Source organism: Trachinotus anak, unplaced genomic scaffold, assembly GCF_046630095.1.
Source record: "Trachinotus anak isolate AG129_WGS33_773 ecotype Australia unplaced genomic scaffold, CSIRO_AGI_Tana_v1 ptg000019l, whole genome shotgun sequence".
In the NCBI taxonomy this organism is placed as follows: Eukaryota; Metazoa; Chordata; class Actinopteri; order Carangiformes; family Carangidae; genus Trachinotus; species Trachinotus anak.
Genome location: NW_027273870.1, coordinates 382754 through 406829, shown reverse-complemented (window position 1 = coordinate 406829; position 24076 = coordinate 382754). Strand labels below are relative to the sequence as shown.

Here is a 24076-nt window from a genome sequence, read left to right as displayed (position 1 = left end):
TCGGGAGGACCCGCAGCTCACGCGTGTCTCTCACCGCACACCGATTCCTCCCTGTTCAATGGACCCGTACATGTCCGTCTGACATCACTGCACACACCGTAGCCATGAGCCTGTCTTTAGGCTTTACGATTTCGATTATACATACATTTAAACTTTATTTAATTATTTCATAGAATTTAGCCTTTAATTGCATTGTTTTTATACTATCTATCTATCTATCTATCTATCTATCTATTTCTGACCACTTATTAATAAAATCACGACTTTGTGGTTGTGATTAATTCATATTTAATGACCTCATATCCGTGAGATTGGTGGAACATGAGATTTGCAGGTAAAGGTGCAGTAAGTAAAGTACTGGCAGCAAAATGTACTTCAGTATAACAAATATCATCTGCAAAGTAACTGTACAATATAGTGCAGTCTACAGAGTCAGTATTAGCTGCACAATGTAGTGAAGAAATGGAAATACTGGAGGCAAGTTCAAGTACCTTAAGAACAAATATTATTTCTCATATATTTCACTGAAAAAACCAAAACTAGTCTCATCAGCAAATGTCCAGAAACAGCAGGGACGAGTCTCACATTAAATTAAATCTAATAATCTAATGAACACATTTTATTCTCTCTCTCACACACTTTAGACCGCGTTTCCCGTCGGACCCATTAGCAGACGGAACCGGAAGAGCAGCGAATCACAACTCGGATACACATGTGTGGAGGCGAGATCCAGCCTCGTCGCCTGGAGTCGTTCGCGTCCGAGCGAAGCGGACATCGGTCACTTTAACACCTCCACCGGGGAGCGAGGGGAACCGGAGCCCGGGAAACGCGATGGCGGAGACCGTCCAGCAGCGGATCGAGGAGCGGATCCCCGAGCTGGAGCAGCTGGAGAGAGTGGGGCTGTTCACCAAGAGAGAAGTCCGGTAAGACCACAAGACTTGGCACTGAACCCACTTTATTCCCTCAGAAACATGAACACTGGAATAAACCCTCACACACTGTGAAGCTTTATGGAGCGAGTCGATCCAGTTAGTCAGATATTTCACTCAGATTTCAACAGAGTAGCAACAGTCTGAGTCTGTTTTAAGGTGTAGTGTCCCATTAAAAAAGCTCAGTTTCTCATTCTTTCTCAAACCTTTTTTTATTTTTTTATTTTCTTGTGACTACATCCCTTCCTGAGCTCCCTCTGTGTTCCCGGTGATGTGTGAGCTAAAGTATGTCCAGCAAAGATAATTATATGTTTCTTCTCGCTGTTTTAGATCCATAATCAAGAGAGCAACGGCTCTGGAATACAAGCTCCACAGGCTGATCGTAAACAAAGAGGACTTCATCGCGTACATCCAGGTGCCATTATCCTGCAAACTGTTCATCCTTGATTTTAAATATATGAGACAAATCATTTTCACAACACTTATTCCAAAATCTTGTCCAACTGCAGTATGAAATCAACGTTTTAGAGCTGATCAAGAAGAGAAGAGCGGTAAGTGGCCTTTGGGAAAACTGTATCATTTAATCTGACGCTGATAGTTGCTGTGGATTCAAGTGAAGTTAATAATTCTTATGTATTCTGTAAAACCTACCAACATGCATGTAAGGCAGCTTGAGTAGACGCTGTCTGCCTCCTCATTGGTGCGCTCAGTTGATGTTGCATAATCTAACTGTGTTTAATCTTTCATTTGCAGCACATTCACTACCAGTTCAAACGAGAAGAGATTGAGTTTCCCATCATCCACAGAATAAATAGTATCTTCAGAAGAGCAACAAAGAAGTGGAAGGTACTGTGTACAGAGCATTTACAGAGCTACAGTCAGTCACTTGGGGCCAATGCTTCATTCATCGCATCAACACATCCATGATGCGTCACACCCGCCCACTAAAAGAAATCCTCTAAATCTAGTTCAAGTTGGACTCGTAATGTGACAGATGAGGCTTTTTACAAACACAAAAAAAAGGGCTCTTATAATTTTAATGCTCCTCTGAACCTAAAAAACAACGCATGGCTGTATTTTGTCTTCCTAAAGAAAATCAGATGCGTGGAACATTTACAGTGTGTAAAGGTGTAAGACGACTTTCACGTGAGCGAACGAATGAAGTGAGTCACACGTCTTTGTTTCCCTCAGGATGATGTGCAGCTCTGGCTCTCACACATAGCTTTCTGTAAGAAATGGGTGAGTAAACATCTCAGTATTTGCTGGAAGCACAACGGATTCAGGTCAAACAGTGTCCTCTCGTTCTAATTATGATCTCCTCTGGGTTTCACTCATCAGGCCACCAAGGGACAGATCAGCAAGGTGTTCTCAGCCATGCTCGCCATCCACCCTGACAAACCAGGTACAGGAGAAGCTTTTGGAACAGTTTTAATTCCCAAAATATACAAAAATGTATGTCTGGAAATATAATCTTGTTTTATAATAAAAAAAAATAAAAAATCTTGCTCAGGCAAAATAAGATCACATGACAGTGTTTCTGTCTTTGTTTCTGCCTCTTTAGCTTTGTGGATCATGGCCGCCAAGAGTGAGCTGGAGGATAGAACTTCTTCTGAAAGCGCCAGGCACCTGTTTCTGAGGGCGCTGCGCTTTCACCCAAACAACAAGAAGGTCTACCAGGAGGTAAAGGAAGCAAAGAATGTGTTTTTGGTTTTTTATCCAAAGTCTCTTTTTTTAACCAGGGAAACCTGTATTGAAAACCTGGTTTCACATCAGTGGTAGCTGCTGTTCAAAGAGCGATGATCGTGATAGCGACTTCACATTTGTCAAATACATTTTTAAAATTGTCTCCACCAACTTTTTGTCAGTACTTCCGTATGGAGCTGCTGCACTGTGAGAAACTGAGGAAGCAGAAGAAAGAGCTGGAGGCGGCTGAGATGGACCTGGTGAGTGTCAGGAATTGAACACAAGGACACACACACACACACACACACAAACACCTGTACCTATTGACAGAAGCTCTTACCTTGTATTCAGTGGCTCAGTACCTCCTCACATCTTTCAGGGTGAATATGAGTTCTCTCCAGAGATCCTGGGGGGTAAACTGGCTGAGGTTGTGTACCGAGATGCTACAGGGAAAATCAAAGGTAGGCTTTTCAAAGTCTGTTTCCAATTCTGTGCAAAAACATATAAGACACAAAAATCAGAAATCATCAGAAAGCTTAAAGTTTTAAAATGTGTAAATGAGCTCATTTTGTTACCGTCAAACAGAGCCTGGCTAGCTGTTTCCCCCTGCTTCCACTCCCTATGCTAAGCTAAGCTAACCGGCTGCTGGAGCTTGATATTCAGTACACAGACACCAGACACCCTTGAACAGCAGTATTTCCTCGATCTGGTCACTTGATGATGTTTTTGTCCCACAGAGGCAGAATTTGTCATCTCACTTCTGAACATCGCAGCGATCTTTGACTTCACCAAAGAACTCCAGGACTCCATCCTGCAAGAGTGGGGCTCTTCTTCACTTACAAAACAGCCACTTCTTTTCACACACACACTGCTTTCTTGAACTCCAAAACAGAGCTTCACCATTAAGCACCAGTGTACCTTCCTCCCTCTCGTTTCCAGCTTACAGACGAACTACACAGAGGACAGCTTGACATGGGATTTCATGGCCAAGAGGGAGCTGGAGGCTCCCGGGGCAGGGGAGGAGCTGCAGACCGCCAAAGGTCGGGCCTCCGATATCAACCGAAGAGAGGAGCGCTGCTGCCAGGTCTATGAGGAGGGTGTGAAGAGCCTCAACACTGGTAGGAGCTCATACGTGCACAGAGAACACATGCACATGCTAATTTTGAGTCCTTTAAAGTCCTGTGGATTCTTATAGTATAAAAAAAAAAAATAAATAAAGGCAATAAAAAGTCTTAATTAGTGCCAACGTCTTTGTCAAACTCTGATCCACGTACCCAAAAAAGTTCTAAAAGATCTTAAATTTGGCTTTTTGAATCTTGTTGATGACCTTTATTGATTTACTGCTGGCACGTTCACCGTCCACATGATGCACCAGGGCTAACAGACCATTGCTTTGCTTGTGTGCTTTGCTCTCCAGAGCCCATGTGGACTTGCTATGTGGCCTTCTGCTTGGAAAGGCTGAAAAGAAAGACCAACGTCCAAGAGCTGAAGGAAAAGGTGATGAATAATCTTTCAGTTTGAAGTGAATGCGTCTTATTCTCACCATGTCACTGGGGCTGTTTGTTTGCTCCTGAGGATAAAGATTTTTACATGTACACTGGAAAAAGTCAGTGGCTCCAGTGTTTTTGGAGGCGGATGTTTAAAGGGTAAATCCTGACACGTGTTAATGTGTTTGTGTGACAGAGGCGACAGAGGCTGCTGGGAGTGCTGCAGCGCGCCCACGACTCCTCACTGCTGCAAGAGGATTATTATAGGAAATGGGTAAGATAATGTCTTCATTAAATGTTCAGCTGGAATCACAGGGGCCTCGAAGTCTGCGCGAACAACACGAACCAACTCCAAGAATCATAGAACCGCTCTCTCCAGTGATGTGCAAGATCAGACTGTTGATGAGGAAAAAGTGCACAGACAAGTGGGCCTTTTATTTATGCCACCACCTCCCCATATTACCCTCCACTGTCCCCGCATCATTGCTCCCTCGTGCTGCCTCATGTGAAGGTGCCTGGGCACCAACACCTCCGACACCTTTTAGTAAACAGGTTTTTTGTGAGTCCGTGTGACTGAATCTAGAACTTGGCAGTTTGAACCCAAACGAGTCAAATATGGAAATGTGACACTTTTTTTCAGCTATAATTTGAACCAACGTAAACACAGTGAGTGTGACTGTACCTTAGGATAGTGTGTGGTGACACTGTGCAGTTTATAATGTCCTGTAAAGATGGACCTGAAATAATAAAGACAAGAAGAAGTTGAAACAGGAGAAAATCTGTCAGTCTGTTTGATTTGAAGTTATATTAAAAGAGCTGATGTATGGAGACCAACATGATGTTCCCCATGTGTCCAGCTGCAGATCCTGCTCTCATCTGGAGATGCTGAGGGAGTGGCCAGTGTTGCCATGGCAGCCACGCAGCGCTACAGCCAGTCGGTGTCGGTGTGGAGCCTGAGTCTGCAGACGCTAATGCAGCTGGGGAGCAGAGACATGGGGAGGCTATTCCAGGATGCCCTCACACACGTTAACCCCAAGGTACACACACACACACACACACACTCTCACCAGCACTGCTGTATAACTGGGCCATGTCCTTGGCCCAGTTAGTCTCCATTCCATCGTATTAACTTCCTCTGCTGCTTTCTGTATGTGAGAGAAGCTAAAGACACGTATTAAACTTATACATACCAAAGCATATGATTGGTCTTTTTCTAAATTTTGTTATGCTCTAACATTTTACCTCAGTTATTGTTGCACACCACATCACAGTATAATGCTGCATGACTGTGAATACAAATGCCTTGACTCAGCCGCAGGCCTCTATAGTAGCGAGCAGAATAGCTGGTTATTGTTGTGTTGGGGTTTCACAAGACTGTGGCCCTGAGAAGTAGCTGTGTGAGGAGGATTACAACACGCTGCTGCTCATTATGCAAGTCTTTTCTCTCAGGATAAACACTCTCTTTAAGTGTTGGGAAACGGTATAAACCCTCAGGGGTTTATGTTTAGTCTGTTGAACAATAAAAACTTGCTGTATTGCACGGCACAGGAGCACAGATAAGTTAATGAAGAAAATGTGCAAACTTTCTTAATCCACTTCAATGTTGTATACTCATGCACTTTCTAAAAATGATACTGACCTTTTGGGAAACTGCTGGCTGGGAGCAGAACAAGGTGATCTGTTACTCTGACGCTGCACTATAATACTTACTCATGACTAATATTTTTTGCACGTAATAGGGAAAACACAGTTCCATCACCTGCAAGCATGGGTCTATTCACTCTAGGATGAAAAAGAGACTGAGATATTGTGTGACACTGACAACTCCATTCAGTGCTCCAGTGAATATGTTTGTAAGAAACCAACTAATGGCTAAATCTTTGCTGTCCTGCTCTGACAGGAGAGTCTACCACTTTGGCAGCTGCAGGTCCAGTGGAGCGCAGCCAACCAGAGTCCTGAGGAAACGGAGGCCGTTTTTAAGGTATCCCCCCTGAGTCCGTCCCAGTCAGTTTGAAACTAATGCAGTGTTCACTCATTGCAGCCGGTATCGTTTGACAGCATTTACAGTTATGTATTTCTTCAGTGACAACTTCTTGTCAAGGTGTAGCACAGACACGACTTTTTGTATTTGTTTTCACTGGAACCACATTTTAGCAAGAGGAGGAGCCGTTTCCCTCCTGCTTAGGAAAGTGCAACATAAAAATGACACACTGAAGTGAAAAACTGCATAAATCATGTCAGTAATGTAAAGTGCTGTGTACAGATACACTGGAATCAGAAGCAGGTTCCGCTCTCGATTATACATGCAGATAAATACTGAGAGAAGCTGGAAGAGATCAGAAGTCCTTTATGTCTGCTCAGTGTTTTGGCCTCCGAAATGAGAATACCATGCAGACAGTTTGTTTTCTCGTGTGTTCCCAGAGAGGTCTGCTGTCTGCAGTAGCAGCTGTTGCCATGGAGATGAAAGAGAGCTACCTCGATTGGTCCTACTCCACTGGAGGCTACAAGAAAGCAAGGAAGACCTTTACAAGGTAGAAAACAAATAACTGTCTGCTCAGGTTGCCCTCAATTTAAATGTTAGTTAACACAAAAGGAATACACATTGTCATTGGTCCCAAAAGCACAAAAAAACTAACTAAGTTATGATGAAACTGTAGATTTTAAGCTCAAAAGAACTTTCTTCTTCTGTAGCCTACAGGAAAACCGTCCCTTATCCAAGGCCTTTTTCACCAGAATGATCCAGATCGAGAAGGAACAAGTACGTACACCAAATACTGTGGGTGGCATGTCTGATCTGCCACTGATGATATAGATCCACTCGTAATGACTAGTTTGATTGACAGATTGCTGCAGCTGTTTCAGAAGGCTTGTGAAACTTTCTGAAGACAGACGCTGGACTTTGATGTCGTTTATTTTACTGATAAGCCGACAATGTTGTTTGTTGATCCAGGAGACTCCAAAGATGAGCAATCTGAGAGACTACTACGAGAGAGCCCTGCAGGAGTTCGGCACAACGGATGACGGTGAGTTTAGATTCCTTAAAGGAACAAGTTTAAAACCGAAAAGAAGTCTTAGTCAAAAAAATACATACATATATATGTGTATGTAATTATGTATATGTAATTCAAGTTTCTATCCAATAAAACTGCACCAAAAATGATTGAACAACAAAGTCAGATGATTTGAAGATAAGATATAAATACTTGTCAGCTCAGATGTGTTTGGAAGGTGAGTGAATATACAAACTATTAGTCAGGACAAAGAAACGTATCGATTTGGATTTGGGAAGTTGAAGAACCTTTGAGTGTCATGTTATTTAATCAGAACATCCTTGTCATCTCCATGTTTAAATTTAGCTTAATTTCTGTCTGGCATCTTTATTTCCATGCAGATCTGTGGCTGCAGTACATCCAGGAGGAGCTGGGACCCCGCGGACAGCCACAGAACTGTGGCAAGATCCACTGGAGAGCCATGAAGTTTCTGGAGGGGGAGAATGTGGAGAGATTCACTTCCAAATATACTCTGCTTCAGACCGGACACTTATGAGTAGATGATACCAGGTCCAGGAAGCCGAGCTCGAGGCCTGGAAGTTCAGAAAACTACAACCAATGTTAACGCCTGTGTAGGTGTTTGTCAGCTGAGGAACCAGCAGGTGTTCCTGTCGATCCTGGTGAAGACTGGTGTCATGTCTGCTCTTGAATTTGATTTCCAGCGATGCAGTTTTTGAAGTTTGCAGTCGACTCTTCTTTAGCGGTTCTACCACTGTTCACAGTTTGTGTTGTATTTGGTACCACACTGATGTTGGAAACTTGTAAGAAGGTGCAATTAACCTGCAAGAATTCCACATTTATTTGGCATTTTGAGAAAACAACCTTGCTGTTAAAATGATATTAAAACAATGTTTCATCCTCAGGTTTTCTCTTGTTGTGTTCCAGCTGGGACAGTAACTAATATACACAGATAAACACACGTCACACTTATTTTTCTATGGCAGTAAGTATCCAAAGACTCACCACTTTGTTAAACAGTCCTCTCAGTAGGTTAGTGAAGATAAATTAAGTTACCATGACAAAAACATCCTTTATCCCATATAAGACACTCATTTCATTCCATACATTGATCCAGTGCTTGCAGTTAGTACCTTGTGTCATCTCATTTAAATATTACGTTGGTACATGGTACAAAATGTTGCCATTAAAAAACAAAACCATAAATATGAAGCAGCAGTCGCACATCTATGGGAAGATAAAAGAAACACTGCCCACAAACATCTAAACATATTTACAGTTTTAAGGACACTTCATATTCTGTTTTATACAACACTCACCGACAGTGGTGTAACAGCTATGGGGTACAACGAAACTTTAACAGTAAAAGCATAATGCTGCAGATGCTTTTTTTTGCTCAACTCGATCAGGAATACATTTTTAGGAGGGAACAATTAATCCTGTTGGTGATTAAACATTAAAATGAAGAGTTCATTCATAAATTTAAAGATACTGAACACCGGTGCATAAAATCTGTCACCATCACTATAAAAACTATCTACACTGGCCTCTAAAAAACAGTTGGACCCTGTATCCCCACATGCCCACCTCCTCCTCAACCATTACTGCACTGATGGAGGACGTGAACCTCAGTGTGTTCGATTATGAAAAGGCTGGCACTGCAGTGGCTTTAAAAAAAAATAGAAAGTAAAAACTTTATGCTTTGATCGTTTGTAGTTTTGTTGTCATGAGGCTGCGTGCTGCTGACAGCGTGCCGGTGTGTGTTATGTCTGACGACAGCTCCTCCTTCAGTCTCTTCCCTTGGAAACGAAATGTACCCTCCAGCTCTTATGAGCCTGTGTGATGTACCCAAAGTGTAAAATTCCCCTTTTGTCTGATCAGAGTTTTCTTTACCACTCATGACTCCAAAGTCCGATCCCGGTTGGTCCACCTCTCGGATGGCAGCCCCTGCCCACCCCGTCACACATCTTCAGAGCTTCTTGAAGAGGATGTAAGTGAAGAGCACCAACACGCCAGCAGACAGCAGCCCGATCACACACTGGTGGATGGTGATGACATTCTCCAGGGCGTGGATGCGCTCCTCCATGGCGTTGGTGTGGATGTAGTCATAGATGGAGGCCCCGATGCTCCACACCGCCCATACAGCGTCCACCACCGCTTTCATGGTGGGAGAGACCATTGAGAGGGCCGCCTGCAGCCGGGCCCTGGCTGCATCCGGTGCTGACTGGCCCCACTGCACTACAGAGAGGGAGAGGAGAGGGTGACACATGGTGGAGTGAGGAGAGAGCAACGTGTGGGAGAGCGACTCTACGACAGAAACCACGGTTACATCTCTGCAGCCACGAACAGACCATCCGGTCCAGAGGAGCCTCATCTGTCTGTGATTGTGATTGATCAAAGCTGGAAAACATTAGCTGTTCGACATTTTCCCTTGAAAACTGACTCATAAAACGTGATCATCTTGTAAAATATTATGTGTAGACTTTATAGATTAAAATATCCTCTATACAAAGTAGGTAGAATCGGCTACAACATTATAATCTAGTTTAATACAATATATTGAAAACTATGACACTGAATCAGTTATTCTGGGTACTTTTACTTCAGATATGTTAAGTACATTTTGCTCATAGTAATTTTTTACTGGAGTGTAATTCTAAATGCAATACTTACCACCTCGAGAAGAGTATTTGTACACTGAGGTGTTACTACTGTAGCTTTTGATACCCAGCAGTAACTGTGTCATAAAGTGGCAACTGCAAAAATAATGGCACATTAATATTTTGCTGTACTTTCTGGTATTATTATATTTTATATGATCATTACTAACTGAAAGTGAGTGAAGAGGGAAATAAACAAAGAGCACATCTCTTGGTAAGAGATGTCGTGTTAGCTTTTCTTTTTACTTTTGTCTTAAAACCATTGAAACCATATCTGTTAAAAATAGCAGTGTTACAGTAACACAAGAAGACAAGAGCCTTGAAATGACATGAGAGCAGTTGCACAGCCACACCTATTTAAAGTTAGCGAACCTTTGCTCACATTTGCCACCATAAGTGACTGGTCACAGCAGACCAGTCTGTAAAAACAAAACCTGAGGATTGTAAATGAATTAGTGTCGTTTATTTAATTTGTAAGAGCAATGAAGTGTGTGCTCTGCACGGGTACATGGCGCCACTCTCAGTGATGAGCTCTGAAACAAACAGGAGCCTCAGTGACTGAGCCTCTGGCCTGAACAGCCCGGGCTTCACATTCCTGCCTCTCCCTCCGCTCCATTGGTCGAGCGACTCCCTCGACACGTGCTGACGTCATGACAGCGCTGATAAATTAGGTCCAGTGCTCAACAGGAATCACATGATCTGACATTTGAACCGCTCAATGCAAAGACAACAGCCTGACCCCGCAGCGCAACAGTTTGGGGGGAAACGAGGAACAAGATGCGCACAGAGATCAAAACGCACAAGCTGCACAACGAAGGCATGACGGGCCGGAGTCAGACCCCCCCCCCCGGAGTCAGACTCTCCCCCCGGAGTCAGGCTCCCCCCCCGGAGTCAGGCTCCCCCCCCCGGACTCAGACTCACCCCCCGGACTCAGACTCACCCCCGGACTCAGGCTCTCCCCCCGGAGTCAGGCGCTGATGCGGGGACGCAGGTGGTGATGCGCATCCGAACCGTGTGTCTGAGAGAAGTCGGGCAGTTCCTGTCAGGAACCAAGTCGGACATTGCTGTTTGGTGTCAAGACAGCCTGAATCACACACATCGTTTCCGGCAAATTCCTTCAAAAATAAAACAACATAAAAATAAACTAAACTAAAATAACATCTGCCACTCTCCCCCTGATATTAGGAATATGTACGGAATCAGTTTGACGCCAAAATACAACATGTAGGAGGTTTGGATTGCTATTCAAATAAACAGTGGGTCCTTCGGGGGTTAAACAGCAGCTTTGATTTTATTTTGATAAGAAAATCACCCAATTTCCGGCGTTATTGTGGGCTGCTTGTCCACACTGAAGCAGCTGACTGATGCGAGCGTCACAGCAACTAAAAGTGGAGCGTGACCCGGCAATAGAATAGAATAGAGTAGAGTAGAGTAGAGTAGAGTAGAGTAGAGTAGAGTAGAATAGAGTAGAGTAGAGTAGAGTAGAGTAGAGTAGAATAGAGTAGAGTAGAATAGAATAGAGTAGAGTAGAGTAGAGTAGAATAGAGTAGAATAGAGTAGAGTAGAATAGAATAGAGTAGAGTAGAGTAGAGTAGAGTAGAGTAGAATAGAGTAGAGTAGAGTAGAGTAGAGTAGAGTAGAGTAGAGTAGAGTAGAATAGAGTAGAGTAGAATAGAATAGAGTAGAGTAGAGTAGAGTAGAGTAGAGTAGAGTAGAATAGAGTAGAGTAGAATAGAATAGAGTAGAGTAGAGTAGAGTAGAGTAGAGTAGAGTAGAATAGAGTAGAGTAGAATAGAATAGAGTAGAGTAGAGTAGAATAGAGTAGAGTAGAATAGAGTAGAATAGAGTAGAGTAGAATAGAATAGAGTAGAGTAGAATAGAGTAGAGTAGAATAGAATAGAATAGAGTAGAGTAGAGTAGAGTAGAGTAGAATAGAGTAGAGTAGAATAGAGTAGAGTAGAGTAGAATAGAGTAGAATAGAGTAGAATAGAATAGAGTAGAATAGAATAGAGTAGAATAGAGTAGAATAGAGTAGAGTAGAGTAGAATAGAGTAGAATAGAATAGAATAGAGTAGAGTAGAGTAGAGTAGAATAGAGTAGAGTAGAATAGAGTAGAGTAGAGTAGAATAGAGTAGAATAGAGTAGAATAGAATAGAGTAGAATAGAATAGAGTAGAATAGAGTAGAATAGAGTAGAGTAGAGTAGAATAGAATAGAGTAGAATAGAGTAGAATAGAGTAGAGTAGAATAGAGTAGAATAGAGTAGAGTAGAATAGAATAGAATAGAGTAGAATAGAGTAGAGTAGAATAGAATAGAGTAGAGTAGAGTAGAATAGAGTAGAGTAGAATAGAGTAGAATAGAGTAGAGTAGAATAGAATAGAATAGAGTAGAATAGAGTAGAGTAGAGTAGAATAGAATAGAGTAGAATAGAATAGAGTAGAGTAGAATAGAATAGAGTAGAATAGAGTAGAGTAGAATAGAGTAGAATAGAATAGAGTAGAATAGAATAGAATAGAATAGAGTAGATAAAGGAATTATGTCAGAATAGACTAGAAAGAAAATAGAGAAAGACAGAAGATATCACAGTAGATTACAATAGAATACCAACTATAGAATTAAATATAACAAAAAAATAGCAGATTATGACAGGATCAAATTTCCAAAATAACAAAATTAAATGCAAAATAGAACAGAACAGTAGAAAATGCAGAAACTAGCAGAAAGAATAACAGAACTCTGAGCTGACACTTTGCCTGATGAGCAGCCACATGTGATCTGATCTGATCTGATCTGATCTGATCTGATTGATCTGATCTGATCTATAAAGCGCGTCATGGCGCGTCGTCGCCAGCAGGTGTCGCGGCGCACTAACATGTCGCTGTGCAGGGAGGCAGCAGGAGGTGTGATGAACCTGGGATGTATATAGCCTCCTGAACAGCATCGATAAAAGGGGGAACACCTTGAAAGAGCCGCAGACGAGCCGCCCCGCAGCCGCCGGAGCCGCCGGAGCCGCGGCTGCCGGCGGGCCTGTGTGCAGCCTGTGGACGGAGGAGCCGACACTGCAGGAATGTGCAGTTACAGGCGCACACACACACACACATGCTCGGACATTACCCAATGTATTGCTCTTTCAGAATAATTGGGAATATGGGGCCACACTGCTGCGCCCCCAACTGAAGCCTATGACTGGAGACGAGCCAGTGACGCGCTGAAAATAACCAGGTTACCACTTAGCACCGGTCCATTTTGGGGAGGGCCCAACACGAGGGCGCAGCACCATATATCAGCTCCTTCCAGCTGTTTGGGAAAATCCTGCTCACACTGTCGAGGCTGCAGCGCGGCGGGCTCCTTTCTCCCTCCGCTCCCCGTCTTCCCGGCTGCTCCTCTCAGGAACGGATACTGGGTGACTGGCTGGGTGCTGGGTGCGCACCGGGGATCTCTCGGTGGGAAACGCAGAAGCTTTTTCGTTAAGGGAGGGAGGGCGGGAGGGGGGAGACTGGCACAAGGCGCGACACTGTTGCGTCTACATATTTTTTCCTCCCTGGGCAGAGGGGAAAAGATAGGCCAGGGGGACTGTCCGACTTATTCCAAAAGACAATTCGTTCCCCCCACCCCCAAAAGGATAATCTTGCTCGATTTGGGATGCGTGCAACACCAAGTGATCAGATATTGCTGGGGCGGCGGTGGTGCTGGTGCTGGTGGGTGGACGGTGAAGTTCAACTTCGCTTGCAGACGCGGTCTCCTCCCGGCAGCCAGACGGCCGAGCGGACCGGCGGCTCCTTACGCGGGGTCCCCGCACGGCCACGGGATGCTGACACCTGCCCGGGACGCAGGTAACGACGGCCGGGCAGCGCCTCCTCCTCCACACCGCACATCAGTGGGTATGTATCGGCGTGTTCACACATTCAACCGTTCGCATTCCCGCATTCACGGGTCTGGAAATAAGATTTTTAGGTACAAAAGACATTTTCAGAAACCATAGGTAGGACCCTCCTCTGCTCAGAGTCCCGGGCGGTGGGACTGATGATGATGATGATGATGATGATGATGATGATGTGTGTCAGAGGCTGGGTCTTTGCGGGCAAGGTGAGTCCTCAATTAATTCAACTGGCCTACAAAGTCCCAGTTTCTGGCTCATGTGACCACCAAATTATAGACAAGACACTTCTGCTGCACCTTCATCTGCTAAAGGAAACAAACAGGGAAGACATGGGAGCTTTTAATGTGAAAAACACAAACGGCAAAATCAAAAAAACAAACAAAAAAAACATAGTGATTGTAACTGTAAAGCTCGATAAGGTCAGTACAGACACCATTTCATACCACAGACACATAATATGATCAGTATTAATTTTTAGAGGATATAATAGCAAAACTGTCATAGAAGTTTATAATGTCATGGAGCCACAGGTAATATTATACACTATACACTGGCCTAATTTAGTTCTTTTTTTATGTTGAACGTATGAGATACACTGGAGACAGTAAACTACACAAAGAAAAGGGCAACAGCTGCAGGTGCTGAACCAAATGAATATAAAGGAATGTAAAATCAACTATTTAATAGCTCCAAGGTTGAATGAATGAAAGTCATTGGTAAATAACTGGTAAAAACCTCTGATCAGTCGAAGCTGCACTTTTCACATCCAGCCTGGTGAGAGAGAAGCCTGCTTCAGCAGCAGAGCAGAGGTCGTCCTCTCTCTGATGGATTCAATGATCAACAACTTTAACATGTCACTTCCCCAGAAAGAAAGTGGCTCAGCGTTTCAGCTGGCCTCATTCTGCTCTGCAGCTCTTGATAAATCATTTCAAAAATCTAATTTTTTTATTTTTTTTGTAGATCGATCAAAATAGGCCAAATTAGAAAAAAAAGTTAAACTTAATAAGAGAATCAGTAAATGTTGTTTGATTAATCTGTCTTTAAAGACCATATATAATAAAAAACAAAAACAAAACTTAAATTAGTGTAGTCACAAACAAGTTGCTCGTACCCTCCGTGAATTCAGATGAGCAACTTTATTCAAAAACTTTAAGCATTATTGTGGAAGCTAACGGCTCCAGCTCCACATGAACTTACCTAAACTAATAAAAAGGCTGTAGAGTTGTCAAGGAATCACAAAGTGCCGTACTCTATTATGTTGAACAAGTGTGTCAAGTAGGGGAAGAAGTTGTTTTGGAGGCCTGTTTCTATATCTGTCCTGACCCTAGCATGCCGTACATACCTCACTAATGAATTTAGCATCCTGACACTAGATGCTTTATGTAATTAATAGAGCGGAGGGCCGTGGTGGCATCTCCCTGCTGCAAGTGACACATAGGTAAGACATTCGCTGAAGCATGGGATTTTTATTTTAAAAACACAAGACCTCTGTGATGATTAAAACACACTTAAAACAGTCCTGTAAATGAAACACACTCCCCTGGCATCACAGTAGCTGCGAAGACATCACATTCGTTTTTCTGTCAGTTTCATTTATTAAAAAGTTTGCACTTGATCATAAGTTATTTGTAGGTCGTGCCCATCGGACCGGTGGCAGGTCATTTGTCTTTACGAGCCTCCTATTTCTTGTTGCGTCTGTAATAAGTTGCTGTGGACTGAAGTTACAGGGAAGTTGACACTTTGTCAAACCTGTTTAAGGTTTCAATAAAATTCCTTGTGATTGCAGGTGATATCTTTATACTAATTAACAATGTTAGGCGTAAAAAACATTTCAAACACTCTTAACGTCCTTGTGATCAGATTGTTATCATAAAAAATATTTAAAATCAAATATAGAGAACACATTAAATGTTTCGAGTGCACCTCAGATTGGTTGGGATGCACTCAGCTATCATCGCTGAGTCCCTCCAACGTAGCCCACTAAAGCGCAATGACACATCACAGAAAGCAGATAAAACCACTCCAGCCAAAAGCTCTCCATATATGCTGTAGGAGAGAAGGAGCCAGTGTGAGAGCGAGAGCTGAGGGCCTAGTAAGGGAGGCCTGGTGGAATGAGCCTGGTTTGAATAAGCAGCGTGGCTACGGGGAGCTCTGGGATAGTCACCAAGTGTGCTGATTAAAGTAGTGATATTAAACAGTGCTGGCTGCTGCTGCCTGCCAAGCGTCTCTCAGTGGCATTTCACATTGTTTAAAAAGCCCAATCAGACTCATCTCGCCACTTGCTGCACTGTGTTGCTTTACATCTTTTTCTTTTCCACCATAGCAGTCTCATATTCTCTCCTCACACCATTTGTTAGCAGGGTCGAAGACTCAGACTCTAAATAGACTTTCCCTACATTTCCCAGGTTGTTTTCTGTTTCGCGTAGTTTCAAATTGACCATAACAGTCGGGGCACATGTGTGACACTGCGCGCATCATATAGAAGACTTGGCTGAGTTAAAAGCTTCAGATTGTGTTTACCTTTTCTGTGAAAGCTGAACTTCTAATGAACACACCGAGCGCTCCTTCTTGGAAATTCTGCTCTGAACTCATTCAACCCTCCTTTACAGCGTCACTGCAAATCCCAATAAAACTCTGCCATTATAAATATACAATTCATAAATACTGGAAAGCATGCTCGCTTTTTGTGAAATATATGACCCAGGAACCCCCCCCCCCCCCCCCGAAAAGGTCATACATCAGACGCTGTGGTCACTCCAGGTTGTAACATGTCTTTAGCCACGATTGGACAGATACCAGAGTTATGTACCAAATTGCGCTTGAGGAGCCAGAAAATGTTGTAGTTTGATCTCAAAAGTTTGGAATGAGACATACAAAGATTAACCGAGGGAGGGAGGGAGGGAGGGAGAGAGAAAGAAAAGGCAGCAAGAAAAGTGAGGGACTTTTAGGGGCAGCTGTGTTTTATTAACCCAGTCATAATGCCCCTAAAAATCCTTATTGCTCTTGCAATGGTCAACAAATCTCCTGTTGCAACATGTAGAGGATCTCTGAACGGTGTGGAGGGATTCATTATCAACAACCTGTTGCACCGCAGGGCCCTGGCACAAGTCAGTGTAGGTTACATGCAGAGATTTTAACCTCCATTAAAGCACCCGTTGAAGTCACAGAGCTTATTGAATTGCAGAACACATGAATGGAAGGATACGGCCTCAGGAGAGCTGCTGAAATCATCAGAAGTTTCACAACATGTTTGCTGATGCAGATTAGCACAAACTTGGAAATGTTAACAACTCTATCTGGGAACTGCACAGGCGGAAAGAAATGCACCTCTTCACTAACAATAACGATCTTTCCCTTTGACAGACTTATGAATTATGTTGTCATTATTTTCCTGCCCAAGTCTTTGTGGTTAAAAATGCAGACGGGGGAGGCGATGCTCCGTGCCCTTCGGTATTCTGACTTTGCAGTTGATTGCCAGGGCACAGACTGCAAGACAGAGACAGAAAGGCAGACAGGCAGGTAGATTGACAAATAAGACAGGCTGGCAAGCAGTGAATCTAGAACTAAACAAATTCAGAGTATGAAGACATAGAGCACAGGCTGGTAGACGTAGAGGCAGGCAGATGGGAGCATGAAGACAGGTAAACAATGAGATATTTTGACAAGACAGCAGCCGTGGAGAGAGACAGAGAAAATGGCAACCTGGCAGACAGAAAGACACAGAAACAGGCAAAGACAGGCAAGAAGACATGCAGCCTTACAAGCTAACAAACAGATACAAAGAGAGACATCAAGGCAAGCAGGCCATGGAGGACTGGGATCCAGGCCTGGGTGTGGTGTGGTGGGCTGTCGTGGTGTGGAGTGGAGCTCTCGATGTTGGTGAATGAGTCATCGGAGGGAGGCTATTCTGTTGAGTTTCCCTGTGGGACGGCCGCTGCTGAAGGAAGGAAGGAAGAATCCTCTTCACATCGAGGGAAAGAAAGAGAAAAAGAGAGAGAGAGAGAGAGAGAGAGAGAGAGAGAGAGAGAGAGAGAGAGAGAGAGAGAGAGAGAGAGAGTGAGGGAAAGTGTGGACGATGACTCAGGGCCATGAACCACATGGTGATGAAGAAGGGAGGGAGGAATTACTCATCAGAGCATGTGGAATCTCATACGGCTATCACAGGACTGACAATGTGCTTCCCCCATGGCTGCGACTCGGCCGACATCACTCCCTCAGGCACCAGCTGAACAAAAAGCAGCCTCACTGTGACCAACCGAGCACAGAGAGGAGATGGGGATCAGGGTGAACCGGGGGTCAAATTAACACCAGAGAAGTTTTTTAATCCTTTTCATCGAAGCAGGGTCCCCTCCGGTTTGGGCACCTCGGGGCATCATGAGGGACCAATGACAAAAGATGATTTTTTAACTCCCTCATCAAAGCCAGTCACTTGACTTTTTTCTCCCCAAATGTCTCTGCTCCCGGTCACCTGGCTCTCTGCAGCTTCTGAGAGACGGATGAGTGTATGTGCGTGTACTGCGCCATTATCTGACAGTCATTTGAATTTCAGCAGAGGCTATAACAGCCCTCCTGACAAGCATGTTTCAGCTTCAAGTGTCATTCTGGGTATAAGGGAATAGAGCTTAACTTTGGCTTGACCAAGTGGAGCAGCTACAGTAGTTTCTTGAAACACTTGAGTGTGGGAGGCCAGACAGGCTCCAGGTCCTGGTTTTAATCAAACAAACATGGGAAGTATTATTGAGTGTAAATATTGAAGCATTTTGAAGCAGGAGCTTCACTATAGTCACTCTGCTTATATTTGGGTTTTAAATTACAGCAAGTCGGTGCAGATCTCTCTGCTCTTGCTCCGAATTAGGCAATACTCTCAAAATAGTTAATCAAAGTAACTGTTCAAATGGAGAAGTGAAAACGGCTTGATGAATATGTATCTACAGTACAGGATGAACAGAGGCTGACATTTTAAGTCCAGTAGCTTCGTTTCCTCTCTGTAGCTCAGCTTACAAAACAGCTCTTTCATGGCTGCGTAAATCCATCTTTGCAGCGATAAACGTGCCACCACAGCGAGCGCGCCCGTGGAGGAAGAAGTTGTACTGAGTGATGCCCGGACAGGGAACAGAACCGGGTTAAAGAACTACCGGCACGACATGCACCACAGCTTCTGTTTAAGACTCAGATGAACCTTCAGATGTCCTTGGATATGGGTGGGGGTAAATTGGGCAGTTAAACGACAACTCCATGATGGAGGGAGAAGGTTTGTCAGCAGAAAGTTTGTGTGACTGAACACATGCGTCCTGGTCTGCTTCATTCGTGCACGTGTCCCATACACCTGTCACAAAGATTTATGCTGTGCAACAACTTCTTTGAACTATTAAATGCATCTACAGCAAAACTAATCGTGATGAGTAAACCATGGTGGCATGACTCAACAGGTGAAAGGGGCACACCCAGTAGACTGGTTTAGGCCCCCCCCCTTACCAGTCCCTCTGTAACAGAGGCTGTCATTAGGGTGTGGGCTGACAGCACTCCAACACCAGAAGAACCACTCAAATCCAGAGCAAACACTGCAGACAAAAGGGAGAGGGCAAGAAAAACTGGAGCAGACCTTCCCTGTGTGGATTCCTCCAGCACCCCTCTTTAAAAATGAGAATGAACCCTCCTGACCTGCTTTTAGCCAATCAGCCTGTGAGACCTGGCTCTGGTATGAGTAGAGTAAATAGAGAGGAGTGTAATCAGCTATCACATATCTGCAGTGGTTATTCCCCCTCTTACTAATAACCCAAATTAATGTGATGCAGTTGTTGCTGTCCACTGCCTTTGTGGATCTTCTGGGCTCGTCCAAGATCAACCTAGTTATAATATTCAGTGTTTATTGTTAAATTAAAGTAGGTTGGATCATACAGTTTAATTCTCATGTGCTGTGAAGAATAGTTGTTACTGAACATTAAGACCCAGTAATAAACATATTAATAATAAAGAGTAATCAAGTATTGGTATCCTAACTGCCAGGAGTAACTGTGGTGTAGCTAACTGAATTATCGGCTGACAGTGTGAGTACCGTGTGAGAGGAGCAGCGACTGTGTGTATGTCACCCGACACACAGTCGCTGTGGTTACGTGTGTAAAACAGAAGTAAGCAGACTTAAAGTGGCCTGTGGAGACAGCTGCTCTGATTAAACTGCTGTAAGTGAGCAAATAACTTTAGCTACTTTAGCTAGGTTAGAATAATCAGATATTTCCCACCCATTTTAAACTGCATGAATATTATTAACACACATATCTCTCCATATTTGCTCATAAAACAAAGTGAAACCTACATTTCCAAAGTATTGGCAGTTAAGTTTAATATTATTAAGTTTAATAATATATTATTATTTTAATATTATTTATTTAATATTATTTTTTGGCAGCTTGTGATGCTACAATGACTTTCTGTTTACAGAGATAATTGATGTTGATCTGAAGTCTCTAATAGCCAAGATATTCCTAACGCTTTACTGGCATAACCCGATCGAGTTTGTAAGTAGCCTCTACTTATTAAAAAGCTGAAGGAAGAACTGAAGTCAGACCTTCAGTGATACATTTATGAAGAGCTGGTGCAGCACAGGCCTGGTCCTGTCACAAACTCTTTGATGTGAGAAATCCAATTATGGATTCCAACATCAGTAAATAAACTCCGGAGTAAATAAATTCATGTTGCTCCTTTTGAAGAGATCTGGCAGGAACACGCCGGAACTGTAAACAAATAAAATAACAGGGCTGTGGTGAGCAGACCAGGTTTCAGCTGTAGGTGTAGGAGGTGTGTCTCTGTCTGTCACACCAACACTGAAATGAGATCTCAGGACTCAGGGGTCAGCACAGTGTACACACAAATGTAGACTCAGTGGCACACGCGCACACGAACGCATGCAGCCAGACACATTAACCCTCCAACTCTGACCTGGGCTTCACTGGCTGCTCGCTCTTCATGCAGACAGTCAACCTGCTCGCAGGTATTCAACTTTTCTGCCTCCAGTTCAATCAGCAGCTGGGCCTCGTCTCCCACTGTTTGTCTTTGTGATTATGTTTGCATATATATAAGCAGCGGGCCGTTTCATATTTACGGTCCTGATGTTTGTATAATGAGAAACTATCTGCTATAGTGTGAAAATGTGAGCCTTATAGTTGAGAGGTGCTACTCTACCTGAGCCGAAATATTTTGAGAAGTCGCTGCTTCTCCCTTCTCCCCTTGTTGCTCTTGCCCACCATCAACCGGGGCATGTCGGCCTCCAGTTGTTTTCTGGCTATTTGGGGTCAACGATGCATGTTGGCAGACCTCATCGGCACTTTCTCTTTGCATTGCAAAATCTGTTGGAAGCTGAACTCGGCTCAGCGTTTGTGTGCCCTGTGTTGAGTAACAATGAGCTCCGCAGGGCGATTGGCAGATGTCTGTTTGATGCTGCAGATACAGTCATGCCATTGTGTGGAGTCAGCAAGTGAATGTGTGTGTTCACATGTGCATGTGTGTAAGGGGTGAGGAATAGCGGGTGTTTGGTTTGGCACAAAGATCATTTGCCAAAGAAGCGGCTCCACTGCCAAAACTTACCAAACAAACCTGCGGCGCTGAGTGTTTTATCTCTCCAACCTCTTCAGCAGTCATAATGGAAAAGTAGCCATTTCACTCCCCGCACCCACCTCTTCACAGCTCTTTTGTGAGCTAAGAGGGCTAATGCTGAGCCGTGGTAGGTCTATTTCCGTGTGGTGTTGTTTAAAATAAAGAACAGACAGTGGTGGAGGTGAGCTGCTGTTTCCCCAAACTTCTCTGGAACATTTGTAGTTAACAAGAGGATAAAGTAAAGATTTCAGCTAATCAGGGGCGCGACAGAGCCTCATGGTTGCTGTGATCTTTTCTTCTACTCGCTGTGGCTCACTTGAAGTCCCATTGTCTGGCCTGAGCCAACATCCTCCAGTCCACAGGGCTTCTGTGCCAAGCTTGGCTCTGAGGATATTTCAAAAAGGGAAAACCCATCTTCCCCGAAACCTTCTTCCATTACAGAAAAGAGGTTTTCCGCTTCTATCGAAACTGTCAGTGGAAGTTATTCAAGCCACTTGGAAAACATCAATTGCTGCTTTTTCAGGCTTTATGTTGGCAAAATCATCAGTCACGGGGGCAGCATGATCCCTCCATAGTTGATTTTTAGAAGAAAGGGAGATTGTGTGTGTGTGTGTGTGTGTGTATGGGTGTGGGGGTGTGTGCATGTGTTTTCATACCCTTGATACTCTTTGCTGTTGTATGCAAGTATTGTTGATCTGCAGAGCACATGTGCAGCTGACAGGTCTGTCAAATATCGGCATCCACATTGGTTTTGTCAATGTAACCTTTGCAACTATTGTGGACATGAACACGTTGCCTGTGTGTGTGTGTGTGTGTGTGTGTGTGTGTGTATTTTTTTAAAGTGTTGAATGAAGAGCTGTTCTGTGCTGGCAGCAGAGTGATAGGAGCCACAATGTGACAGGCAGGCCCGAGGCGACCTTAAGCCCAGCAGTGTGCCTTCTTGGAACTTCCCTCTCATTCCTTGGGCATAAGAACAGTGGTGCAGCGACCGTCTGACTCCAAAACCAACAGTTTTGGAAAGATCTGTTACATCTGCATCCCAAATATTCAGATGTGCTTTTATGACACTGTTATTTGGGTTGACAGTGTTTTATTTTTCTTCCTTCATGCCTCTTGTGTTTTCTTGTCATACTTGGCTATTTTTGTATTTACTCATCTCGTCTGCACGCAGGACGAGTTATTTTTGGGCATGTGTGAATGTAAACAACATGTACCACATACAGTATGATTACATACGGGAACAGTGTATATATAATATTTTTTTATGCCGGATTGCTGGTGACAAATCCCCCCTGTCATGTCATCACTCATGATATCGACTACTTACCTGAAAATAAGTCTTAAAGGAACAGTTCAATTTTGGAAAATATGCCTAATTGCTTTCTTGCCGTGATTTAGACGAGACGAATCAACACCACTCTCGTGTTTATCAGGTAAACATGAAAAAGCCTCTTAGCTAAGCATAAAAAGTGTGAACTGAGGGAAACAGCTAGCCTGGCTCTGTGCAAAGTTACAGTACAATCTCATTGGTTAAATCTCATTGGTTAATGGCCGGGCACAGTAGTTTCCTGGTGTCTCGTTGCCACCGTGAGGTTACCAGGCAACCAGCGCCCAGGCGAGAAACAGCCCAGCACATGATCCCTGTATTCAGTTTTTGTACCAATTATAGAAATGAGATCTAATGTATTTATCTGTGATCTTTGGAGGTGCTGGTGGGTAGATTTTGTTACCTTTGGACAGAGCCAGCTGTTAGCTAGCCGTTTCTTCATTTCCACTCTTAGTGCAAAGCTAAGCTAACCTAAGCTAAAGTTATTTCACATGCACAAGAGTGGCATCAATCTTTTCCTCTTCGCTTTGTCAAAACTGAATAAGAGTACTTCCTCAAATGTTGTACTACTCCTTAATATATTCAGTATGCTTTAAACACCCTCGCTTGTCTGAGCACATCTGAAGGCAAAACCTTTTATGCCTGAATTCAGGGTGAAAAGCCGGCTGTCATACAGAAGGGCAAGACACAATGAATCCTACAAACAGGCCAAGACACAATTCTACAAATGGGGGTAACTGCACACACTCAGACAGTCTCTCCTCAAAGGTTTCAGCTGCTGGTCAACTTCGCTGGAAGCATACTGATGCCTTTAAATGGAGCTCCAACACTTGCGAGTCTGTTCAGATTCTGAAATACTGATACAGCATTGGATACCTGCATCGGAGCCTGATCTCTGACTCTGTCAGTTTACTCACGTCTGGTGACAATTCAAATTCTCTGAGCGCTTAATTGTCAAATAGCCTCTGGCTGTATGAAGCATTGTGAGGATAAAGACATCTCAAGGCAACGTCAACGGATGCTAAAATTAATGCAACAAGCTTCGAGTCCGTATCCTGCCAGCGGAGCCTTAGCAACAGCTACAGTTGTTTCATAAATCAACCTGTTATAAAGACACACGAATATAACAGGATAAACATTCACATGTTCCCAAGGCTGTATGGGAGGATGGTGGTGGGGGTCATTGGACGATAAACTCGGCTCAACTTCCTCAGTTCACCCAAATTCCCCTCATCCGTCTCCACCCCGCCATCCTTCACCCATCCATATTAACCTGCTGTAATGCTGTGTGCTGAGCTAACACAGTCTGCGTCTAAAGAGCTATTAAAGAACCTGGGTGACTTCATTTCATTATTTAAAATGTCAAAAGCTTGAATAAGCACCCTTTTGTACAATAAGCACTCCCTCCAGGAATAATTAACACAAATTCAACCACTTCTTACGTTATTTGTGTGCGTTCGCAGTTTTGTGTGAAGAGTGCAGATTTTACCAGTGACTGCATTTTCTCACATA

General features: G+C 43.6%; 1 protein-coding gene and 1 long non-coding RNA gene across 3 annotated transcripts in view; both read left to right on the top strand.

Moving 5' to 3' along the window:
* The first annotated feature begins 656 nt into the window (after window positions 1–656).
* Window positions 657–8011, top strand: utp6 (UTP6 small subunit processome component). The gene is made up of 19 exons (XM_071505352.1): window positions 657–923; window positions 1260–1344; window positions 1439–1480; window positions 1683–1775; window positions 2121–2168; window positions 2268–2331; window positions 2491–2609; window positions 2795–2872; window positions 2992–3073; window positions 3350–3431; window positions 3552–3730; window positions 4030–4109; window positions 4296–4373; window positions 4957–5136; window positions 6000–6080; window positions 6521–6630; window positions 6791–6857; window positions 7050–7122; window positions 7491–8011. Exons 1-19 carry the CDS (start codon window positions 832–834, stop codon window positions 7643–7645), a joined length of 1788 nt encoding a protein of 595 aa, XP_071361453.1. The 5' UTR covers window positions 657–831; the 3' UTR covers window positions 7646–8011.
* A 5256-nt stretch (window positions 8012–13267) lies between these two features.
* The window catches only part of LOC139636921 (uncharacterized), a 30345-nt gene continuing 19536 nt past the window's right edge, over window positions 13268–24076 (top strand). The window contains exon 1 of one of the 2 annotated variants that reach the window (XR_011694488.1): window positions 13268–13648. This is a non-coding gene — a long non-coding RNA (uncharacterized lncRNA). The remainder of the gene's footprint in view (window positions 13649–24076) is intronic. The other variant, XR_011694487.1, reaches the window with a different exon arrangement.

What these genes read in the sequence shown, in the direction of transcription:
- utp6 (XM_071505352.1), top strand. Translation starts at nt 832, where the DNA reads ATGGCGGAGACCGTCCAGCAGCGGATCGAGGAGCGGATCCCCGAGCTG. An exon ending in AGGCGGCTGAGATGGACCTG is followed by an intron (nt 2,873 to 2,991) that starts GTGAGTGTCAGG and finishes CACATCTTTCAG; the next exon opens with GGTGAATATGAGTTCTCTCC. An exon ending in TCACACACGTTAACCCCAAG is followed by an intron (nt 5,137 to 5,999) that starts GTACACACACAC and finishes CTGCTCTGACAG; the next exon opens with GAGAGTCTACCACTTTGGCA.